General features: G+C 51.8%; 1 protein-coding gene across 3 annotated transcripts in view; it reads right to left on the reverse strand.

Moving 5' to 3' along the window:
* PLXNA1 (plexin A1) overlaps positions 1–22,733 on the reverse strand; it is a 116,448-nt gene that overhangs the window by 38,395 nt on the left and 55,320 nt on the right. For all 3 annotated transcript variants that reach the window (XM_071550472.1, XM_071550473.1, XM_071550474.1), the window contains exons 9-11: positions 14,077–14,191; positions 9,298–9,498; positions 172–268 (exon numbers count right to left, since the gene is read on the reverse strand). In XM_071550472.1, coding sequence (XP_071406573.1) covers positions 172–268; positions 9,298–9,498; positions 14,077–14,191 — 413 coding nt within the window. The remainder of the gene's footprint in view (positions 1–171; positions 269–9,297; positions 9,499–14,076; positions 14,192–22,733) is intronic.

Consider the following 22,733-nt stretch of genomic DNA (forward strand, 5'->3'; position numbering starts at 1 on the left):
GAGCTTTGTGCTCTCTCCCAAAGCTTCTTGGAGAAAAGCCTCTTGTTTAGAAACCTGTCAGCATCATTCCCTTCCACAAGACACTGGTGCAAACTGCAGCTGGAGCAGAGGAGAGGGGTAGGCTGGAGGACAGGGGACTGCTTTCCCACCCTGGTCCCCTCCCTCACTCACCCTGGATGTTCTGGGGGTTGTCAATGACGAAGTTTCCATTCCAGACCACAGATAAGTTGACGGGCAGGTCACTGATGTCATTCCCTTCGTAGAAATACTGCAGAAGGGGACACAAGGAGGCAGAGCCCATTAATCGATGAGGCAAAATGTCCCAGTGAGGGGTATGGAGAGATGTACAATCCCATTACGTGGATGTCTCCCATCAGCCCACAGGAGAGGGATGGGGGCCTCATTAGGACTTGCTGTCTAGGAACAAACAGGTCTGACAGCCACTGGTCAAAGCATCAGACATAGCACATGAAACCAGTGGACTGGACCAACAAGAAAAGATAAAGCAGCAAAACAGAGGGTTTCTAAATACACCCAAATCCCATTAAGTGAAAGGTCTGAAGCTGCTGCTGCAAGGAGAGAAAGAAACAAATGATGACTCTGCAGCACAGACACATCTCTCCTGACCAAGACCCGAACCTTCACCCATGTCCTCCCCACTCCAGGGACGCTCAGTTGGATGTTTTTGATTATGGTCATCACTAATGAAGTGGAGAGGACAGGCTGGGCACATCACAGGAGTGTATTGAGTAGAGTCACCCCTGACAGCCAGTGGGAGGATGTTTCTTGCAGTCCCCTCCAGCCCCATCACCCATAACACAACAATATAAAGCTGTGGCCACATGGCTGTGGGTGGGACAGAGCCAAGGACTATCGCGGTGCCACACCAGTTCTTAAAAAGACCTCAGGAGAGAGCAGCCCGCCCCTCCACACTTCAACTCCAGTGGTCCTGCTCCCAGCCACACACAGTGCTTGGACATCAGCTGCACTCCATTTCAGGGCTGGCACCACCACCAGCTCCCCTCAGCTCCCATGGGATACCCTTAGCTCCCACAGAGAGGGAGGTGACACCAGGCAACCCTGCCCCCCAGTTCCAGGGGACCCCAAACTAAGGCCCCAGCATCTGTTGCTGTCCAGACATAACCCACCTTCATTGCTCCTTCCAGCCTGGACAGTGTCTTCTCCCCTCCCAGATCCCTCTCCCCTACCACAACACCTGAGTCCCAGTCACAGCAGCCCCATCAATATTCCCTGCAAAGCCCTTGCATGCAGACAGAGAGGTTTAATCGATACGGAGGCAGGAAGGCAGTTGGAACCATCCCTGACAGCTAATGACCTCCTTCGGCAAGAGATTCCCCGCTCCTCGCCTGAGAAAATGACAGGCATGTCAGGAGAGATTAAATGAATGATTCATGGGTTGCTGGAGTTTGTTATGGAGCAGCGGACACGCTGGCAGTGGTTCACCCAGCCACAGGCAGGCCACAGCCTTGCCACCACCTCCAGCCAGTCCCAGCATCACCTTTCACAGAACCAATGCTGAACAGGAGGAGGTGGCCTCAGCACCTCCTCCAGCACTGCCCTCGCTGTTGCCTCACAATGACCCAGGACCACTCCAGTGGGTCTGTTCTGCTCAAACCCTCCACAGAAGACAGGGATGTGGCCCACGAAGAAAGTCTGCATGCCCAGGTGCTTGGGGAAAGCAATGGACCCTTGAGTCTTTCTCACCTGACCATCAAAGCTGGTCCCTTTTGTGCTGAGTTTCTTCCAGCCAGGCAGCATCACCAGTCCAGCATCAGACACAGCACCAAAGTGGGGCACACACCCAATGTCAGATCTGGGTATGGCAACACACCCCTCCTTCAGAGTACAAATGGGAAGCCAAGCCTGGTCCTCCATTACAGCTTTTGGCTAATGATCCTTTGTCCAGGAGTCACACATCCAACTGCAAACACAACATCTCTCCTCTAAAGGCAGAGTCCCATCACTCCCCACCACACAGCCTCTCAGACATGGCACCTCTCACTATGTTTGCTCAGAGGATCTTCACCACATCTCCACCATGCAACATCTACCACCAGAGCCACTCAGCAACATTCCCGTCACCAGGCCTGGAAGGAAGGAGCAGAATGGGGCTAGGAGTCCAGATCTCTTCACCTTCTTCTATCCTACCCCCACCCAAGGATATCCTCAACAGGACCATGAGGAGCCAGCCAGACCCAGAGCAGAGGCCCTGGCAGCAGGAGGGAGCATGTGCTGGTGAGGGCGGTGGCGGCGCCAGAGCAGAATTTAGCTGTGACGAGCCACGTGGCAGCGTAAGTGAAATTGGCATTTTCAATTTGTACTCTGACATGTCTCATTTGGGGCCCTGGCATCTCGGGAAGGCATCCAGCCTGCAGCTGTCCAAAACACTTATTTGCATTTCTCTGCCCCTACTGCTTTTGGAAATTAGTTCTTCTGGGAGGTGGGTTGGAGGAAGAAGAATAGGGGGAGAGGGAGGGAGAACATTAACTCTTCATGTACCAGTCCTAAGATGGCAACAGGACAATTGCATGAGAGACCATCTCCCTCTGGGAAAGGACATGTGCTGAGGAATGCTGAATTTGCTGTGGCACAGAGGTGGAGTAGACAGCAGGGAGCAGGGGGAGCACAGGACTGTTTGAAGGAAAGTGGCAGAGCAGGAGTTGTCGTCCCAGTTGGTGTCATGGAGTGGGATTACCAAACAAACGTGGATATAAATAAAAAATGTGTCCTCGGCATCTGTGTGTCTGTCAGTAGCCTCTCACCTGCACTGCAGAGACAGCAGCGAGTCTGTGATTTGGATGCTGTTACTGGTCCCTGCAGGAAGCCAGAGCTGGAATCATGACTTGGCTGCAGGGGCTCCGGGCTCAGCCTCCTGGGACACAGAGATCCATCAGATCTCTCTCTAATTTTCAAAGCTTCTCCTACTTTGAAGGATGTTTCTGAAATGCCTCCTTGCAGCTGCCCTTGCTGTATCGAAGGTAGGAAGGTGCCCTCTTCACCTAAAGGCACAGCCACAGCTGAGGAGATAGTAGCATCCAAGCAAAGCAGCAGCCACTTTCCTGTACTAAAAGCAGGTGGGGATGACGCAAGGATTGCTTACCAATCTGTCCATCCTATGGGATACAGACAAGAGCCTACAGCCAGGCAGCAGGTCACATCATGCTAGGGTCCTCCCCGTTTCAAGCTAACACAGTGTTAAACATCCATTAAAAACTTAACTGTTCTTAACTTCCCAGTTAATCAATTTCAGTGACTGGCAGCAGTCTGGGATGAGTCGCAGGATGAGTTTGAGTGGACGAATGCACCTACCCAGGCAGTTCCATCAGACTGGCTTTCAGTCTACAAAGATGCCCAAGATCACCCAGCTGTGCCGAAGGATGATTTGGCTTGGCAGCCGCTACAAGGACAAGCTATGGGAAAGGGATGTTTGTTCTGGGAACAAAAATGATAGGCACAGCCCTGAGAGCAAACGAATAGCACCCAAAAGAGAAGTGTTCTCATGCAGCACAGTCCACAGAATGAGATGGGAGAAAAGATGTCATCAAGTGAGTCAGCAACTGAGGTATGAGCTGCCTGGCTCCTTACCCAACTCAGCCAGCCTTTCCGTCCCTCTTTGCAAGAGCTTACAAGGCAAATATGGAAGAGATGACGAAGGATGCTTTAACCTCACCGACCTGGATACCAGTCTTCTAAGCAAGGTTTCACTCTGCAGAGATCTGATTCAGGCAAGAGAACACCTTGCTAAGCCTTTCTCAAGGCTCGTCATCCAAAACTTATCTCGTGCATCAGCCCAAGTACCAACCAACAACCTCATGTGCTTCTTACATCTGTGATTCTCACAGCTGCCCCATCCTCATGCAGGGAATGCCACCAGTCCTGCACACTCTGAGGGCTGTGGGTGTCACCTGCCCTGAAGGTCCCACGTTTGGTTTCAGCAAGCCAACTGCTCACCCACCCACCAGCTAACAGCAACAGGCACCAAGAGCTGCCCAGCTTCCCTTGGGATGAAGGATTCAGCACTTCAAGAAGGTGCCACCAGGGAGCCGCACAGGGGACAGAGCTGCAGATGTGGAGGCAGATCACACTGAGATGCACTTCAGGATGTTGCTGCAAATGCAGTACCAACTAGCCAGAGCAGTAGCCCTTCCCAGGCCGGGGGTGGCACGGTGGCTCCAAAGCCATCACACCCCTTCTCGCAGGGCATCCATCTCCCTCCAGCCACAATCTGAACAGGGAAGGCAGCAGAGGGGTTGCTCCTCTGTGAGCAAACCCACACATCCAAATTTCTTGTGCAACACCCCTCACTCCCACATGCACCATCCCCCTGGGCTGCATTTCTGGAGGAGCACTTGGGCTGCAGCTGTGTCCTATTTTTCTGTAGTTGATGACCTCAACTCCTTCCCCGCGCTATGGGGATGGCAGTAATGTACATCGCGTCTCGCCAGGGCTCAACTGCAATTCATCATTATTTTATCTGCTGGAATTTAATTGGATCCTATCAAACTCTCCTGATACTCCCTTTTCACTTTAAACACTGCTGCAGGAAAGATAAATGTAGGCACCGCTAGGACGGAGAGAACGGCTTTGTTGGCGAACAGAGCTGGGGCTGTGGGCTCCAATCCTGTTTCTCTCTCCATGGCTGGTTAATTAGAGATACATATAGTGGAGGTGTGCAGTGCTCAGAACAGGGCATGTGTGTATGATTTATGTTCCTCTATAAATACACCCTTGGCTGAGTCTACTGTCATCCCCACAACAGCACAACTTGACAGTAACACTCAGCCTCTGATGCTGGATTTCCTTTTGCTCTTTTCACATGGATCTCCTTCCTTCCTCCCCCATCACAAACAAGCTGCTTCACCTGGATTCCACCTACCTGAAATCCAGCATGGTGTAAGTGAGAACCTGAGACCCTGAGAATATGTCAGAGCAACACCCAGGCTCCACAACAACAAAAAACTACGCAGAAAACAGTAAATCTATCAGGTCTTACCTCCCTCCCCAGCACCCACACCTGGGGCTGGGCTTCAGCATCCATGCTGCTTACCACTCGTGTGCCCACCCTGTCAGTCCCATTTGCTCTGCACCCACATCATTTTGTCACAGGAATAAGCCACTCCAGGGTAAGCATCCCAACCTGTGTCTGGCTGGAGGGCAGAAACCTCCATAGCCACAGCAGATCTAGGTGGGCAGGGTGGGCTACCCATGCCAGGGGCATGAGTGAGAAAAGAGCTAAAAGGGAGCCAGGGAGGTGACAGAGCTGCTCCTCACCATGGGGCTTTGATTAAAAAGAAAGGGAAATAACTGAGGCATGAGGTTTAATTTAAAGTGCTGAGACAACAAACTCATGGGAAGGAGACCAGGGGTACTTCCTATTTATACATTTAAAGGAAAAGCACAGCTCTGGGGCTATTTCAGCCTTAAGAGGAACATTCTGGAGAGAAAAAGCCAAATCACTGGCAGCAAGAAACACCTGTAGTCATTTTGCCAAGGCCAGGACTAAATCAGATCAAACCCAATGTTACAAGCAGTAGTTCAGATTCAGGACAGTGGCACTTTTCAACAGCAAAAGTTTTGCAGCAATCAGGAGGATCAGCCCTGTTGAGGGACAGCAGATGAGAAAGAATGGACAAAGGCAAGGATATTTGGAAAATGAAACTCATTGGCATTGCCTGCATGTGTTAAGACAGGTGAGCATTTCTCCATCCTCTACTGCAAAATGCAAGCCTGAAAAAGTCTGCCTCCAGAAGATTAAAAGCAACCAATTAGCAAAAAAATAGTTTATTGGCAAAGAACTTCATTTTCTTAGTTTGTCTTTCCTCTTTGCATCTTGACAATACATGTGGCAAACCTTTAGGTTTGCTTTTCTTTTGAAGAGCAGAAAGAGACCAAAGTGAGGAGGCAGAAAAGGTTCTTTCAGCTTGTTTTTTGCCAGGCGATGCTGGGGAACACTAGAGCTGGTCTCCTTTGCCAAAGATCTATTGGGTATTCCAAATAGTGTTTATAGCCGACACTCAAACCCTAATGAATGGCCTGCTGCATATTTAACCAAGATGTCCTTTCTTCAAAGTGCTAACAAGTCATTGGAGCTTGACAAGCACTAAAACTAAACAAAGAGTTTTAAGGGGCTTGACTTATTATTCCTTCCATTCACCAGTGATTCAGGAAAGCAACCCTAATTCCACAGGGTAATTAACCTCTTGTTTAGATCCCACTGAACTCCTGGAAACAATGTGTGCTTAAATGCCTTTCAGAGGCGAGGTCATCCATTCTTCACTTGCAGGCTGGGAATATGTCATCCTTTTCCTATTTCTCCACTTACCAGTGTCCTCCACATCAGACATGACCCAAAATACTAACCCAAAGGAAGAACTGCAATGGAAGAACCTGGTAGGTCATGGGTGGGTGACAGCGGGGGAGCCTGAAGCGCTTTCAACCAGCCAGATGGGCTGTAAAAGGCCCGAAGGAGACAAACATCATGGAAGTGTGAATCTGAGTCCCCCACACCATAAGCCTGGCTCAATGCCCTCAAACGTTAAAACAGGCAAGCAGACCTTGAAAGCAAGGTGGCTTCTTTCAAGCGATAAATCTCTTTGTCTGTGAAGACACCCTGCCCATGAACACCACATCTCCTGTCCGAGACTGCAGCCCCACAGAGCTGCTGCCACCCCTTCCCCACACTCCTCACATCACCTCACACATGCTCTTCTGCCAATCTGTGCTGTTTTCAGGGCATCCCTGACAATTTTCAGGTCTAACATCCACAACTGTCAGCCCAGGACAAGGTGCTGGTTATTTCAGCTCTGCATGAGGACCACAGGGTGGGCAGGCACACCTCAAGCTGTACTATCCATTTGGAGAAGAGCTACAGAGGCCGTACAGCTCATGACACCAGTTCTGGCAGCCATGGCGCCCCTTGGGTAACATAGGCAGTGGGTTTTGCTTCTGTCTCTCCCTCATGTCTGGCAAAGTGAGACTTACTGGGGAGAAATGAGTCCAAATCATTCAAAGCCTCTTGCTGAGTTCAACCTCTGTTATGTAAAGGCTCCCCTCTGACGTAGGCATCTCTCCCCGACACCCTGCAGGAGCCATCAGGCTGCTGCTCTCAGCACTGTGCAGCCATGGCACTTCCCCATAGGGAGCATCCTCAGCACACGCATCCCAAACTGCTGTGGAATTAACTAAGCCAAGCCCCATACTCCATAATTGGGCAGAAGGGACTTGCTAGCTCCAGAGAGAGGAAACCTGGCAGAAGTTTGGGCTGGCCAAGGGGCTCTGGCCAGTCAGGCACTCAGGAGCTGTTCCCGCAAAGCTGGGGACCAGCAAATCACTGCAAGAAATGAAGGTCTGCAAGCCATAATCTGCTTCCCTCCATGGATGCCTTGTGCCCAAGGCAGATGCAGTTTTGAATGTTTGGTGCTGACACAGCTCTGTGCCCAGCTGGGGGGTCCCTGCAAGCTAGGCTCTCTCCTGGGGGCAGAGACACACTCTGCAACAGGACAATGGTTCCTCCAGCCCATTTCCAGGTGCAGGTGCTTCACCAGTGGGGCTGATATGGATATATCACAGAACACCCCTCAGACAACAAAGGAAGTCCCTAATGTAACCAGCCTTCTGCTGGGACAAGCAGTGGTTCTTCTGACCCCCAAGAAGCTTCCCACATGCCTGTGATGGAGACAGAGCAGCCAAGCTTGGCTACCAGCAGCAACAAGACCCTAGTGAAGGGACTCCCATTACTGTGGTATCTCTTTGCACACACATCCACCACATTTCCCTTGAAGCACTAACACCAAGCCATGCAGACGACAGGCAAAGACTGGGTCTGGGAGCAGATCTGAATGCCGAAGCTCCCGGTGAGGGTCGCAAGAAGACCATAGAGCAACAGCCCTGCCAGCTCCACATGGCTTCTTCTCTTCCCCAAAAGCAGCAGCAAAAAGACAAACCTTTGCTTGAGCCACATGGTTAATGGCTTCTCACAGCAGAGCCCTGCAGACTCCACTCTGATCCTGCTGCTCCCTGGAGCCTGCACCTTGTGCTGCTGCCTGCACTCCCCTCCAGGCCAAGCACAGAGCCACAAACATTTCCAGCCAGTAGCTCAGGACAAGGAGCATTTCTGCTCTTCACAAACTGCCTTTCTTCACCAAGAAAGAGCCCAGGTAGCACAGCATCCCCCTGGCACTGCCAGCACAGCATCCCCCCCAGCTGCTCAGGGCAGGAGGCAATGACTCAGGATGCTTCTCCTGCCCAAAGGCTCTGCAGCCCCGGGATTGCCAGAGGAGGAAAGGAGCCAGTGATCATCTTGAATGGCCTCTAAATGTCACTCATGCCACCAAAGGGAGCAGGGATTGGCGCTGGTGTTAGGCTGCAAATGAGCTTTCACAGTATGGGAGATGAAAAACAAATTTTAAAAGGATTAAATGGGAGAGAGATGGGAGGGGATGGCTCCATGGAGATGAGGGCAGGTCGGTGCAGAGCCCAGCAGGCAGCTGAGGAACTGAGCAATGCTGGCTCCTGGTGGGAACTATTGACACCCAGGGTGGTTTTGCTTGTGGGTCTCTGGTGCACAGTGAGGGGCACAAATACAGTTCTCCCAGTGCTGCAAAACACCCTCCCACTTAGGGACAAGGTGCCCAGAAAGGGGAGAGTGGGCAGAGGCGCCTGCAAGAGAGAGTTGAAGTGACAGGGCTGCAGGGAGCAGCAACACAGAGACAGGGAGTGGTGCAGGGAGCCTGGGCAGGCAGGCAAGCAGGCAAGCAGGCAGGGGAATGGGGCTGGTTGGAGTTAGGGATGGAACAAAGGATAGACAGGAACTGCACAGGAGGAGGGGAAGCATTTGCAGGGCTGGCAGGCACAGCTCTGAGTATGCAGTGGGACACAGAAGTGTTAGCTCAATCCCACCTGTAAAATAGGATGGCTTGGTGTCAGGGGGAGGGAGAGCAGGCAGAGAGCAGGAAGAGGCAAGGCTCCAGCACATCTGGGCCAGCTGGCTCCACTTCAGGCAACTTTCTTCAGCTTTGCAAAGCCAATTTCCTTGGAAGTGCTCCTAAAGCCTGATGGCTCCAGCACTGATCCTACCTGGAACAACCCCAAGCGGCCTCCCCATGCACCTGGTGGAAGTGGCAGGGAGCCCACCTCAGCCCCACGAGCACCAGAAACCCCTGCTACCTGCCCACAGGAGAGCAAAACTGGCCATGCCACAAGCCAGGATGGTCCCAGGGCAGGCAGGAAGGAGCAGCACACAGACAAGGCGCACACCAAGACAAACCATGTGCTCACCGAGGTGTTCTGGCACTGGATGCTGGTGCTGTTGAAGCGCAGGGCAGTGACACGGGTGGTGCTGCCGGGGATGTGGAAGATGCACTCGTAGTTGCGCTGGCCAGACTGTGGCTGGGGTAGGTTCTTGGCTGTCAGGGTGATGGGTTTCACCACACCCACAGGGATGTAGATCTGAGTGGAAGGCAGGATCTGTGGGCAGTCCTGAAAAGAAAACAAGAGGCAGCCGATGAGACAGGAACACTGTGCAGCCACCCCCAGCACCTCCATGACCCTCTCCTTGGCTGGCAGGCTGGGCAACACACTGAGAAAATATCCTGAGCACATGCTTGAGTAAATCCTCACGTGTCAACTCCCAAAACAGCATCTCATGCCTGCTCTGCCCAAAGCCCGAAGACAGAAGAGCACAGAGGAATCTCGTGGCGGGGCAGTAGGCACAGCACAGGTTGATTTACGTGGAAGCAGGGAAAGGATTAATCTATGGAACCTGTAACCTGGCACCGCAACAGCAACACATGCTTGGGCTGACTGGTAATGAGATGGATTTTAACGCTATCATTGCAGTCAGTTTGTTTCAGAGTTAATGCCTACTAGGCTATGCATTGTTATGATACCCTCTCGGTCTTCTTGCTTCCCTTACAGTCTCCATCTCCCTCCTTCATAAATGGACAGAAAAGCTTGAAGAGGACAGGACCAGCTCACAGCAGTGTCACACCAACCAGCCCCCTGCAGGCAGCCCAGCAGACAGTGTTTCTGGCCAGGGAATGCTGGTGAGTCCAAGCTGGAGAGGAGGGCACAACCCTGTCCGCCCCCTGCACTCCCTGGGGAAGGAGACATTGGGAGGGCAAAGCACTCTACTTTTAATAGCCGCAGGCTCCCAGCTGCTCCAGGGGAGCTAGTGACTAGATGTGCAAAGCACAGGGGAGCAGGAAGGAGCAAAAATAAATGAGCTCAGGCAGCAAAACAGCTCTGTGTCCCCAGCGGGTGACACTTTGGCAACAACAGCCTGATGCAATCCCACACTGGCTTTGCCGATTTAGGCAGAGGTCTCACACCTACAAGCAGCTACTCCTGGGAGTGGTGGCTTGAAATAACATGAAGAGGGAGTAACATGTGCTGAAACAAGCTACTTTAAAAACAGAAATTAGGTGGATGTAGCCACTCCGCTGTTCTTGCAAGGCTGCCGATGGCCACAGGGCAGCTGCAAGGGCAGCTCTCGTCCCAAGGCCATCAGCAGCTGTGTGTGACCAAGGCTGCCCAGCTGCCTCCTGCCACCCTGCAGCAAGCCAGACTGGGCCTTGCACAGCACCAGGCTTTATCTCAACCAGCATGATTAATTAACTTTCAGACAATGTAGAGAAACAAGAAAGAAATTGTTTCTTTTAGTAAATATTAACAGAAAAACCCAACTAGTTTTACTGTTTGGGTTTCCTGTTCTTCCCAAGTCTGTACTCACTAAAAACACAACTTTTAAGGGAAGAAATTATTTATCCCAAAAACATACTAAACAAAATGAAAGCAGAGAGAAACACTGCTATCAGCCCCAATCAGGAGATGGCAAGGAAGCTGGGGCAGTCTGGGGACCCTCAGTGCTGCTCTGCCACCTCTCTGCTCCATATCATGGCTGCCCCTCTGCAAAGAGGGGGCTTTAGTTGCCCTCCCTTTCAGGATCAGCTGAAAACTCACAGCTGGGAGACACTTCATGCCCATTCCCGTTTCCATGGAGTGGCCCCATCCCTGCAATGCAATTGCTCCCCACTGGCTCCTGGCTCAGAAGTGCAGTCAGAGGGAGCAGTCCCAACATTCTTGATCCCCCTCCACATTGCAGGGTGACCCCTTGGGTGGCACATGCCTTCCCTGCAGGGCACACACACACTCAGCAAGGATTAGCTCCTGGCTCACTCTCCAACAGTCCCACCTCCTAATTTTTCAGTACTTATTGCCACCAACTCAGTTGGGGTGGTGGATAAGTGGTGGGTAAGTCCATGCCCCTCAGCTGGGCTCACCACAGCTCTTTGCAGGACTGGTGCCCAAGGAGCACAACAGGCACATGTGTCCTTCTCCCCATTCAGGCAGGTGGGCTTGTTCTGCTGAGTTGCAATTTGAGTCAAATCCCCCTGTGATGTCACACGCTCCACATCTGCCGGCAGAAGCATCTCATCCAGCAAAAATGTCAGCCTTTGCCCAAACAGGAAGCACCTGGTGCTGGTGGGCGCCCAGGGTGCCCGAAGGGGTGGGGGCACAGGCACAACTCATTTCCCCTACGAGCAAGTCCAACTGCTGACACACAACTTGCTCCAGCACTGCCCAGTATTTCTATCCCTTGGGAACACTCGGCACAGCCTACACAGCTCTGCGTCCTGCCAAAAACAGCCTCTCCTAGCACAGTCCCAGGATCAGGGAGCTATGAAGGGATGGGACAAGCAAAAAAGCAAGACCCCAACACGCACAAATTACCAGATATTGCACAACTTGGATTTTCTCCGTTAAAACCATTTCTCTAGCTGGATGAAAACATGACGTGGGTGTCCAGGTTTGTCTGGAGAGGTAAGAGCTTTAGAATCACACTGCAAATGCTGCAATTTGGGTTTCTCTGGCAGCTCTCAGCTTCAGCTGAAAGGCTGTGCCATTTTCAAAGACAAGATGAAGGCAGTCTGGGACTGGGCCCGGTCCCAGCTTTGAGATTCCCTCACAGTCCTCTGTCATTCCCACTGGTGAGGAATGAAGAATAAACACAAGCTGGACCTGCTTAAGTTGAACCAACACACTTGGTCCCCGCAGTCCAGGAGCCTGTCACCCTCCACAGCAGCTCTGTCACAGCAGGTGCTGTCACAGGAGAGCTGCTTTTTGGAATGGGATCCTCCAGTGTTCCTCACTGACCACCCCGCAGTCACCATCATGCACCCCAAGTGGTAAAAAGTGAACAGTAGCCTGTGCTGCTTCACCACCCCTTCCCCAGCCCTGCAATCGCCACAGCAAAGCCACAGAGGAGGGCGATATCTGGAGACCAGGCTTTAAAGCTGCCATAGCCAGAGGGCAGGGACATCCTTCCTGCTGTCATCATTCCCAGGCACATTTACATGAGTGGTGGCTCCTACCGACACACTGTTCCAGCCATGCCACCCCCAGAAATCCAGGCATACATCTCTGGCATGCCCAGGACAGTGCCATGGGTCACTTTGTGCTTTCCTACAAAACAGTCACTTTCCCACCCAGGAAACTGTGGTGAACTATTCGTGGGAAGCAGTAGAGACGGAGTTGAGCACTGTTGTTACCCTCTGTCCCTGTGTCTCCTGACCAGTGCCCAGCACACTCCAGCCCACACAGACAGACCAAATTCTGCTTAAAATAACCCATCCATAGAGAGGATGGGACTGGACAACTATGATTAACTCATCCAGTGATGCCATGGGCTGACAATGTGTCCCCTGCCCCCTCCCGCTGGGGACTGGGATGGCCAGGGATAGGGACAGGATGTCTCATCCCAGCCTAATCAGAGCCCACAGCAGTGGCTGGTCTGAGAGTGTCTCACCATCCCTGCTGGGAACTGCTGAGGCCACACCAACGTGCAAACAGGCTGAGCCAGGCGCTCTAAACCTCAAGCCAGGCACTGCTCCAGGTCCCAGTGTGGCCAAAAGGTCTGCTGGGGGACACTCTGCCCATGCTCAGAAATTACACAAGTTCCTGAGCAGTTGGTCCATGGGAGAGCTGTGCACATCCCAAAGACAACACCACTGTGGGGTACAGCCAAATGCTTTTGGGTTTGCCTGGCAGGGAGAGGGGCAGAGCCCAGCAGCCACTCCATGCACTCAGTGAGGCAAATGGGCAGATGCGAGCTGCTGGGCTCCAGTGGTCTGGACACCACGTGCTCTGTTTGCAAAAGCAATGCCAGGGCTGGCTGGAAGCATGACCTCAGGAGCAGGATTCTGGATGCCTGAGATAGGCAGATCCTCACCAGCTTTCTTCAGGGCATAAGCTTGGAAAAAACAGCTTTTGCCAATCTTCCCACATTAGTGAATCCCCCCTCAGTCAGCAGGACCCTTCCTGCTGGGCCCATGAACAGGCAATGGGAAACCCAGGTAAGTTCAACCGGAGTCCCATTCCAGAGTAAGAACAGAAAAGAAATGCTCCTTCCCATAACTCTCCCTTCAAGACCCAAATCAGCATTTACTGTAGAGCAAGCAGTGGCTTGCCAGACCTCCGGATCCAACCTAAGCAGCCAGTGATGGGGACCACACTACCACAGGCTGGGGACACCAGGACATCCTGCAAACACCCTGCCAGTGACAGGCTTCCCCAATGGGTGCTCGGATGCTGCGCAGGATGAACCTCCACAAAAGAACACGTTCTTAAGCAAAGCAGTTGAGACAAAGAAGGCATGAGGTGCAGCACAACAGTTTGTTTTACAGATTTCAGCCTTCCCTCTCTGAAAACAAGTTGTTCTGCAATGACAGTTCAAGCTTGCTCCCTTCAAAAACATCAAAGGAAAATGCTTTAGCGTCTCTGCCTTTGTTTTTCCTTTCATTCAGCCTGAAGTGCTCCCGGCTGCACCCGACTTCCCAAGCTGCCTCTCCACAGCCACGCAGCCTCTCCCTACCAGCACACAGTCCCAGTAGCATTTCCCATTCCTCCCTCACTGCTTCTCAGACAGTCCTAGCACCCCAGACAAAGCAGTGGGAATGGTTTCCAAAGTGGTCTGCCTTCTTCTAAGTGCTTCCCAGTAGCACAGGGGGTCACAACAGCATCAGAACAGGAGAGGGGAGCAGTGTCACATTGCCTTACCTCAGAGAGCTTGACACGTCCCTCCAGGAAAGAGCAGTCAGCAGCGTTGTGGGTGCAGATGTGGCGGTACTTGCACCAGTGGCAGGGGAAGGAGCCGTTCACACAGGACAGGCAGCTGCGGAGAGAGAGAAGTGGGCAGGGTCAGGGCAGCATCAAGGCAGAGCCCACAGGGCACTTCTTAGGATGCTTCAGCAGGACAGTATCCATAGGTGATCCTGTATCTCTGGGTGGAAAGGACCTCCCATCCATGGGACAAAAACTGTGCACTGGCAGGCTGGGAGGGGAGATGCCACACACCCCAAATCCTCAGGCTTTGCCCATGGTATGGTGAGGGAAAACAGTCTCTGACACCACAGGGCTTGTGTCCCAGCCAGAGCAGCCACGGTTCCTCCTCCGCTTGGCAGGCTGACCCTGCCCACCCTGCTCTGGCAGGGGCCATGCTCCAGACTTTGGGAGTTTTATTTGGGTTCACTGAAAGGAGATTTTAGCAATAGACAGGGGAACAAGGGCTCTGCACTGCAGGGGAACAGGGGAGAAAGGGACAGATTAATGCACGCCCATTGAGAGGAAAATTATAACTGACGAAAGGTTGGGCCAGATTAACATTTCGGGACTGTAGTGTCTTTCAGCTGCTCACAATAGGTTGTGTGTGACCCCTTCCCTCAGCCCCCTCATCCCCAGCCGCGCGTGCGTGTGTCTGTGTGCGTCCACCCCCTCCCTCCAGCCCCAGACGCTTCCGTCTCTCTCCCCAGCCTCCTCTCCAGGCTCTTTGTGCAGGCTCTTACTTCCCTCTCCCTGTCTCTTCTGGGGGGTGCACTCAGGCACCCAGGCATGCTGTAAACCCTGTGCTCTGCTCTACTTTCCTCTTATCAAAGAAACCAGCCCAGGGACCCGATGCCTCTTCCCAGTGCAGGAGGGGACACAGAGTCCCCTCCTTGTGAAGCCATTCACAGGAGTGGTACGCCAACAGCCTGTCCCCTCACTGACCCTCTCAAAAGCACACCACCCCCAGCACACAAGGTATCCCTGTTTGCAGGCACAGGGGATCCTGCAGACCCTCATAGCCGGAGGGCAGCTTTTGGATTTCTCATCCCTGTGAGGAGGAAAGGGGGAAGCTCTCCTCACCATACTGTCTGGGGGGATACCAACGAGGTCCCACATTTAATGCACAAGCCTTCATAGGGCAGGTCTACATCAGGCATGTCTGTGCAGCCCAAGCTGCTCTCCCAAGGAGATGGGAGAGCTGTGAAGCATAAGCTAAAAGGAAGTAAAAATAATCAGCCTGGCTTGAAAAAAAAAAAAAAGAAGGGAAAAAAAGCAGCAATACTAGTTTTCTCCTTAGAAGGCTCATACCTGCTCTCACTGATCCAAGCATCAAAAGGATCAGGCCCAAAGCAATTATATTTAAACAAAGACAGGCTCTTTCCCTGAACACAGTGCTGGCAGGAGGCAGGCAACCCTGCCCAGCCCAATCCTACTCCTAAATCACAGCTACCTCTCTGCCTCTACCCCTGGGAAATGACAGGAAAACACAGCAACACCCTGTGAGGCAGCAGTAAGAAAATCTTGGAGAAGAGAACCTAGGTAGCAGAGCCTGGCATACTGAATCCCTTGCCCTCCAGCAGACTTGTCACTTTGGAGGTGTGGGGACAGCACACAAGGGAGCCACACAGGGTGAGGGCAGCCCAGGGTGCAAACACACACCCAGGGCTTCACAGGGCCACGGCTCCTGGCTCGCCCTGGGGTTTCACACACCATTGCGTATACAGCAAGAGCTTCCCAAATCCATGTGCACACACTAAGGAAATATTTAATTAAGCTGCTTGCAAAGGGGGCTGGAAGTCATTTCCATGTTTCGCTCACATTTTCACTTCCAAATGAACAGCCCTTTTAGCTTTACCCACAAATATGCTAATTGAGATGCTCCTTATGCAAATATATGCAATTTTATTTCAGCTGCAGAGATTCAACTTAAAAGCAGAGCCACAACCTACTATCTCTGGTTGCTTTGATGGAGGGAGGTGCAGAGGATGGAGGGGGTGGGGGACACAAACAAAGCCAAAGGACAGCTCCTGTCCCCCTGGTAAGGTCTCAAGGACCAGTGGACAGGCAAAATCCAGGGTGTGGAGGGGCAGGACAGGGAACACACATGTTAATTCTCATGGGAATAGCACAGCCACAGACAGATTACGTATGAAAGAAGCATGGTATAAGCAGCCACAAGCGACATGCATAACATGACGTTAACTATGAAGCCTACCATAAATTGCCCCCCTACCCACAAAAGGAGAGATTTTCCAGTCGCCAGGTCTTTCGGTGTCTGTAAAAAGACTCCCCAGTCCTGTTTCCACCACCTCACAAGGCATCTCAAAGCAGCTGGGCAAAGCTCCCATTGGAGCCCTGCCCCAGGCACCCCAGCCCCAAAACCTGCAGCTCCATTTTGCAGTTCTTCAGGGCCAAAACCAAATCTTGGCTATTTCAGGACCCTCCTCACCTGAGGGTCTCCTGTGTCATTTAACTTCTGCAGGTCCCAGCTGGTCTCCACTTGTCAAAGGATCTCGGAGGATATTCAGGTTTTCACACTCTCCCTTCTGATGAGGTTCTCCATCAGCAATAAGGATATCAAATGCCACTATGAGAGCACTCACCACACATATCTTGCTCCACAGCATCCCTGCTGCGTTTAGAGCCTGTCCAAGTCAGCACACCCTCACTGGCCAAAGACTGGACAAAGTGGTGAGTAAGTCAGCATCTGGGTGCCAGTAACACGAAGGAACTCCATTTCCAGATTGCCTCATTCCTGCATGGCTCTTTGACCACCCCACCTCTCTGAAAGGCTGCCCAAAACTCAGGGCAGGAGCTGAGGTAGGGATCCCCTGCTGCTGGTCAGGCTGGGCAGTGTGGCTGGGGCCGTATTCCCAGTGTATCCATGTCCCTGATGTGTCCGTGTGCCACTGCTGTTTGTTCCCAACACAGGAGCAGGTTGCTTGGCAGCATGATGCCATCTGTGCTGTCTCTCTCCTTCCCACGGTCAGGCACTCTTCCCTCATCACTTCTTGCCTAAGAGGCTTTCATCACTCCTGATAATTAGAGGGAGGTTCTCCTTCACGTGTTGAAGTGCTCCCCCTCCCTAAAGCGTGCCAGGAGAGCAAGAAGCCCAATCAGGAAGAAAACCGATCGTGGGGGTGAAGCGCAGACTTGGACCCACAGCTTGCTCCCCATCTGCCTCCTCCCCAGCCCTGCAAGGTGCCAGGTGGAGATGAGCCCAGGCAAGGCAGGGAAAAGGGGGTCAGACCCAACAGCAGTGCCCCCCTTGCCTCCTGACATCCTCATGCAAGAGGATTGGCATCGGCCTCAGAGCAGCATTTCAGGATCACTCTGTGCCAAGTGCCCCATCACAAAACAAGTCCAGGCTCACTGCTGGCTTACAACCTCCCCAGCCAAAGCAGGCATCCCTACAGGCAGCAGAGCAGCTCTGCTCACCTCTGAGTGCCCCAGGGACAAAGCCAGAGTCTCCCCATAGCCCTTACACTTGCCCACAATTCACCGCACAGCTGGGTCAACACCTCCCAACACTGCTTTCCTCCACTTTCCTAACTGATCCCAAACTTGGTTATGCCATGCTAGGGAAACACCCGACATGGCTGCAGAAAATCTTGCAAAGAGGGCAAAAGAACAGCAAAGATGTCTCTTCAGGGTGGGTGCACAAGCATAAACACCTCTGCAGGATGAGCCCAGACCCCAGGGTGGCTCCAGGGATGAACTCCTTGTTCGTTGTGCAATCAGCAATACAAAAGCAACCTCCAGCCACCACATAGAGGTCACAGCTGTCTCCATGCCTGACCTGAAGCAAAGCTGTAGCTGATGGGAAGCAGTGCTGGGTCCAGGCTCCTCAATCACTCTCCTTCCTGCACTCCCAGCCCCAGGCATGTCACGTGCCCAAAGGAGCCCAGAGCTCTTTAGCACACTGAACAGTGAAGGCAAAAAACAAAAACAGTATCCACAGGAGTGAAATAAGCAAACACAAGAGGGACAGGAGGTATGAGCATTGCACACAAATACACACAGACACTGAGGCTATTTCCATGGAGCAGCGCATTCCTGAAGGATGGATGAGGAGCAAAGGGCATGGAGGAGGGACAGAGGCAAGTTGAACAGCACCAAGAGCAGAGCTGAGGAGGTCCATTTAAGAGAAATTATAAACACTGTGCTGATGAAAACAGCATCTGTGCAGGCACAGCACAGCCGCCTATGAGCCCCCCAACTGCTCCTCAGACCTCCTCTTGGCAGAAGGATGCATCCTTAGTGAATACTCAGCTCCTGCATAGCCTGCATCTGGAGCAGCAGCTGTCAGGGCTGAGGGGTTAGAACTGCACTGCTTTGGGCTTTATATCCATCTCTCTGCCCCAGGGAGAGGAAGAAATCCTGAAGAGCTGTGGGAACAGACAGTCAGTGACTCCTCAGCCCTTATACGGACCTACAGGCAGCTTCCTGACTGGTGCCCAGACCCAAAGTCAGGAGAGGCATGCTGTGGGAGGTCAGTTCTTGCCTCCCTCCATCCCTGTCCACCTCAGTCCATTTCTGCCCTTCCTTTGACATGAGTCCAATCCTTTTCCATCCCCGCTGCATTTTGCCAAGGCCCTTACCCACAGGGCAATGGCTGAGCACACTGACACACCACAGGGTGGTCCAGGTCATCCACCATCATGCTGGAGGAATCAGAATCATGCCCTGGGGTTTAAGGTAATTCTCCTGAAACACCCTCATATGCCTCCCCTCACTGAAACACACCACCAGACTGTACCAGCCCTCCTCATTCACAACAAACATGACATAAACCAAGTTATCCCAAGCTGTCTCTGGGGTCATCCTACAGGATTTTCCACCTGCCCTACCCCAGGAATATACAGGGATCTGTTACCACCATACAGCTCAGCCATGCAAACTCAGATACACTCACTCAACTGCTTGCAGTCATCTGTCCATGCTTTTGAAAGGAAAGCATCTGTAAGCATCTGGAAACGAGCAGCGCTGGGCCAGAAGAGAGGCAGCCACACTGTGTGCAGGCAGACAGAAAGGCTGCAGTGAGAAGCACAGTGGCACGAGCACTGACATTGTCCCACAGGTGCCAGCAGGTGCCTCGGCCACCAGAGCAGCCCAGCCCTGCCTTACTGACACAGCCCCGCTGTTCCTAGCCCTTGGGACATGCATTAAAATCCCATTTACTTAATGGAGGCTTAAAGGGAAAGCCTCACCTGTCAGATAGAGCCATGGCAGTGTCATGGCAGCCTGGAGGAGTTAGAGCCATTGGGTATGTCTGCCCTTGCTCCAGCCTCAGAGAAATTCAGCACCCCACAGATGATGGGACCTAGGTGTCACAGCTGTCACACTGCAATGGCTGGACATGCTGGCAGCAAGTCTGGTGATGCACTGGGCATGCTGGTGCTTGAAAAAACAGCAGCACTGCAAAATCTGCCCACAAAACTGAGCGAAGCACCAAAGGCTCTCATCTTCTTCCCCTCCCACTCCACTTGCCAGCTCCCTTTCCACAACCGCACTCTCCAAAAAGCCAAACCGCAACAGGATTTATGAAACAGAGTTTCCAGAGGAGAAGTTCAGCAAGGAAACATGGAAAGAGCAGGAAGAAATACATTCCCTGGAATGGCTCATTGGCTTTCAGTGAGGACTTCCCAATCACCCACCTTGCCAGCAAATACGGGGACTGCCGGAGGCAGGCAGGGAGCCTGGTGTTAGGTCTTTATCTTGAAAGGGGACTCATTTCCCCACAAATGCTTTGAAGAGGGCGTTTAACACCAACAAAGACGACCTCAACATCTGCCCCCGCACACATTGGACTGGCTGATTCATTAGACAATCAAAGGTGCTGAGCAGTCTTTAAATGTCTGCGCTTGATCAGTGTCCCATCGGAAATCCCCAAGAGAATCCACCCTGGTCCCCGCCATGGCGTTTTTCATCCCGTCCTCTGCACCAGGAACCAGAGCCTGTCTCCAGGAGATGCAGGGGAGCCATCGTGGGCAGCCCTGCTCCCCTGCCATGGGCTGGCAGCCACCCACATCCTCCTTTCCAAGAGCCCCATTTCTCTGCACTGAACTCTTGGTTTTCACTCCCACATTCAGTTAATTTCCCACAGCTCAGCCAGAAGCATCCCCTGCCTGACGCATGAGCCTTTAGGAGCAAGATGACCAAAAGATGCCACTGACTGGAAACACCTGCCTGAGCCTCACAGGAGCCCTGAGTCTGATGGGGTGTGGTACACAAAGCTGGTACACCCAGAAGCTTCCCAGGTGACTCTGCTGGAAAAAAATGGAGCCCTCAGAGAGAGAACAAGTTCCAGACCAGGACTCCCAGAGACCCTGCACAAAGTACCCCATGAGTCAGTGATGCCAGTCTGCATCTTCCCTTCTGCCAGCCCTCCCTGAACCAGGTGGGTTCCAAAAGTCCTTTAAAACGAATGGGAAGAAGAGTTTTTGCAAAGCGATGGGAAACAAGAGAGCCAGGATGCTCACACAGCAGCAGGACCAGCCCCACAGCCTGCAAAAGGGCTTCAGCAGTGCGTTTTGCTAATGCCTTTCCAGATGTCTGCTGAAAATAAGAAGGGTCAGACTCCCCAGCACACATGGTGGAGCTGCTTTGGCTTCCTTAGAGCTACCCCAGCTGACATCAGCAAAGAGTTGCCGCATAATCCTCCCATCTCTCCACAACCATCTGAAAAATCTCACCTAAACATTTCATCCTCAGCTGAGAAATGATTCGACATGCAGAACTCTGGCTTCCAACCAAAGCAAAACTGCCCAAATATGAAAAGAAAGCATAATGCACAGGGATCAGAGATCTCCACAGGAAAAACATTAGCCTCATGGAAAAGCATATTGTTACTAATACAGAATTTATCAGGCTGACGTATAGATTTTCCTCCACAAAATATGAAACCTGGATCTGAAAGGCTATTAACTCCAGAGAGATCCATTAAAGACGCCTGTCTGCAAATGGTATTTAAAACTATTGCATCATCCCAGGAGGTATTGTCATGTTCTTTGGCTATGATTCGACTGCAGGTCACATAGTTAAAACTACCTCCAAACCCTAAAACTCTTGAGACATAGAAAAAATAATAATAATGTTCACCAGCCTAGAACATGGACTTTTCTATCAGCTCCAACTGAAGCCCATAAATATTAATGCATCCATAATTAGCCTTTTTAAATAATGCATCCAAAATTAAACATCAACGCAGTAATAAATCAGTCAGGGCTCTTTGTTGTAGGTTTGTTTGGGGGGGATAGGGTTTTTTCCCCCCCCTTCTGTGTCAGGCACATAAAATAAAATGCCAATTCCCTTACCACCTCTTCCCACTAGACTGCTGATTGGACCAAAACTGATGCCATTTTTACTTAAAAGTCATCTTTCTTTCATTTAGAAAAATAAAAGTCAGATCTGCTTTTTGATTTGCAAAATAATGACATGCAGCCAGTCTGAGCCAAAGCTGAGCTAATGTTATTGAAACCACAGGACATGAAGGGAGACAAAGCTCATCTCGGAGTCAAGGTGAGGGAGAAAGTCAAGTTTGCAAACTCTCTCTGCCCTCACTAGCATAGCACTCCCAGGAGCAAAGAGCAAGAGGGCAGGAATTCCTGTGATGCAGGAGGTTTGCAGGGGCTCCCCTCTGACACATCCCTCTGGAAGCTCACTGTAGGTGCCCATCCAGGTGCCTGCATCTCACCTGTTTTTCCCTCATCAAAGTGCAAACAGGCTTTGGACGAGCAAACTCCAGCAAGAGCCCCTGAGCCAGGCTTAACACTTTGCAAAAAGCCACCCAAAAGAGATCACTCGGCATTTGCTTATCTCTAATTACTGATCAGCTGGCATGTCACCATCCATGGGAGGTTTCTGGCAGAGTAATGAAATCACTTGCATTCTTGAGCTCCAAAGTTTTTGCCCAAACACAACCCAGCATCAACTCCTATGGTTCCACAGCACAGACATGGCCCACTGCTCAAGCAGTGTCTGCAGTTCCTCATCAGGAGTTGTGGTTTGAGACTTCAGACACCCTGCTTAGACAGCACATCAATAATCCACACCTCCTCTATTTTATCAAATGCATATCTCAAGCTGCCTAAAAACCCTTACAGGAGTAGATTTCACAGCAGCCTGACAAGAAAGCAAATTCACAATCACTTCCAGTTAGGAAATTCTTGTGTAAATGCCCCAGGACATGCAGCATGTTCCATCCCATGTTGCTGTAACTTTCCAGTTCCCTCTCCAGCAAGTCTGGGAAGCAGGTACTGTGGCAGGAAAATACAGGCTTCTCCTTTTGCTTTGCCAAGCCACTCCTATTAACTGTTTCCAGGAATAACAAGACGCTTGCCATTTTCAGTCACATGGATTGATTGCTACAGTCTGCAATGCAGTAAACTCGCTTTTTCTTCCGAAGTTTTGCCAAACCCAAAGCCCTGGTTTTATGTGAGGTTCTGGCCTGATGCTACATGTTCCCACACCCCCAAACCAACTGTGGGTGCTCTGGTCACCATCCCAGTTTACACAGGCAAAAGGAGGAGGTTTCTCACTGTAAACACCACTGTACTCAACTGCCCTTTCCTCTTGCAACATCAGAAAGCTGAGAACTCTCTCTCCCAGTC

The sequence above is a fragment of the Pithys albifrons genome, chromosome 3, assembly GCF_047495875.1.
Source record: "Pithys albifrons albifrons isolate INPA30051 chromosome 3, PitAlb_v1, whole genome shotgun sequence".
Taxonomy (NCBI): Eukaryota; Metazoa; Chordata; class Aves; order Passeriformes; family Thamnophilidae; genus Pithys; species Pithys albifrons.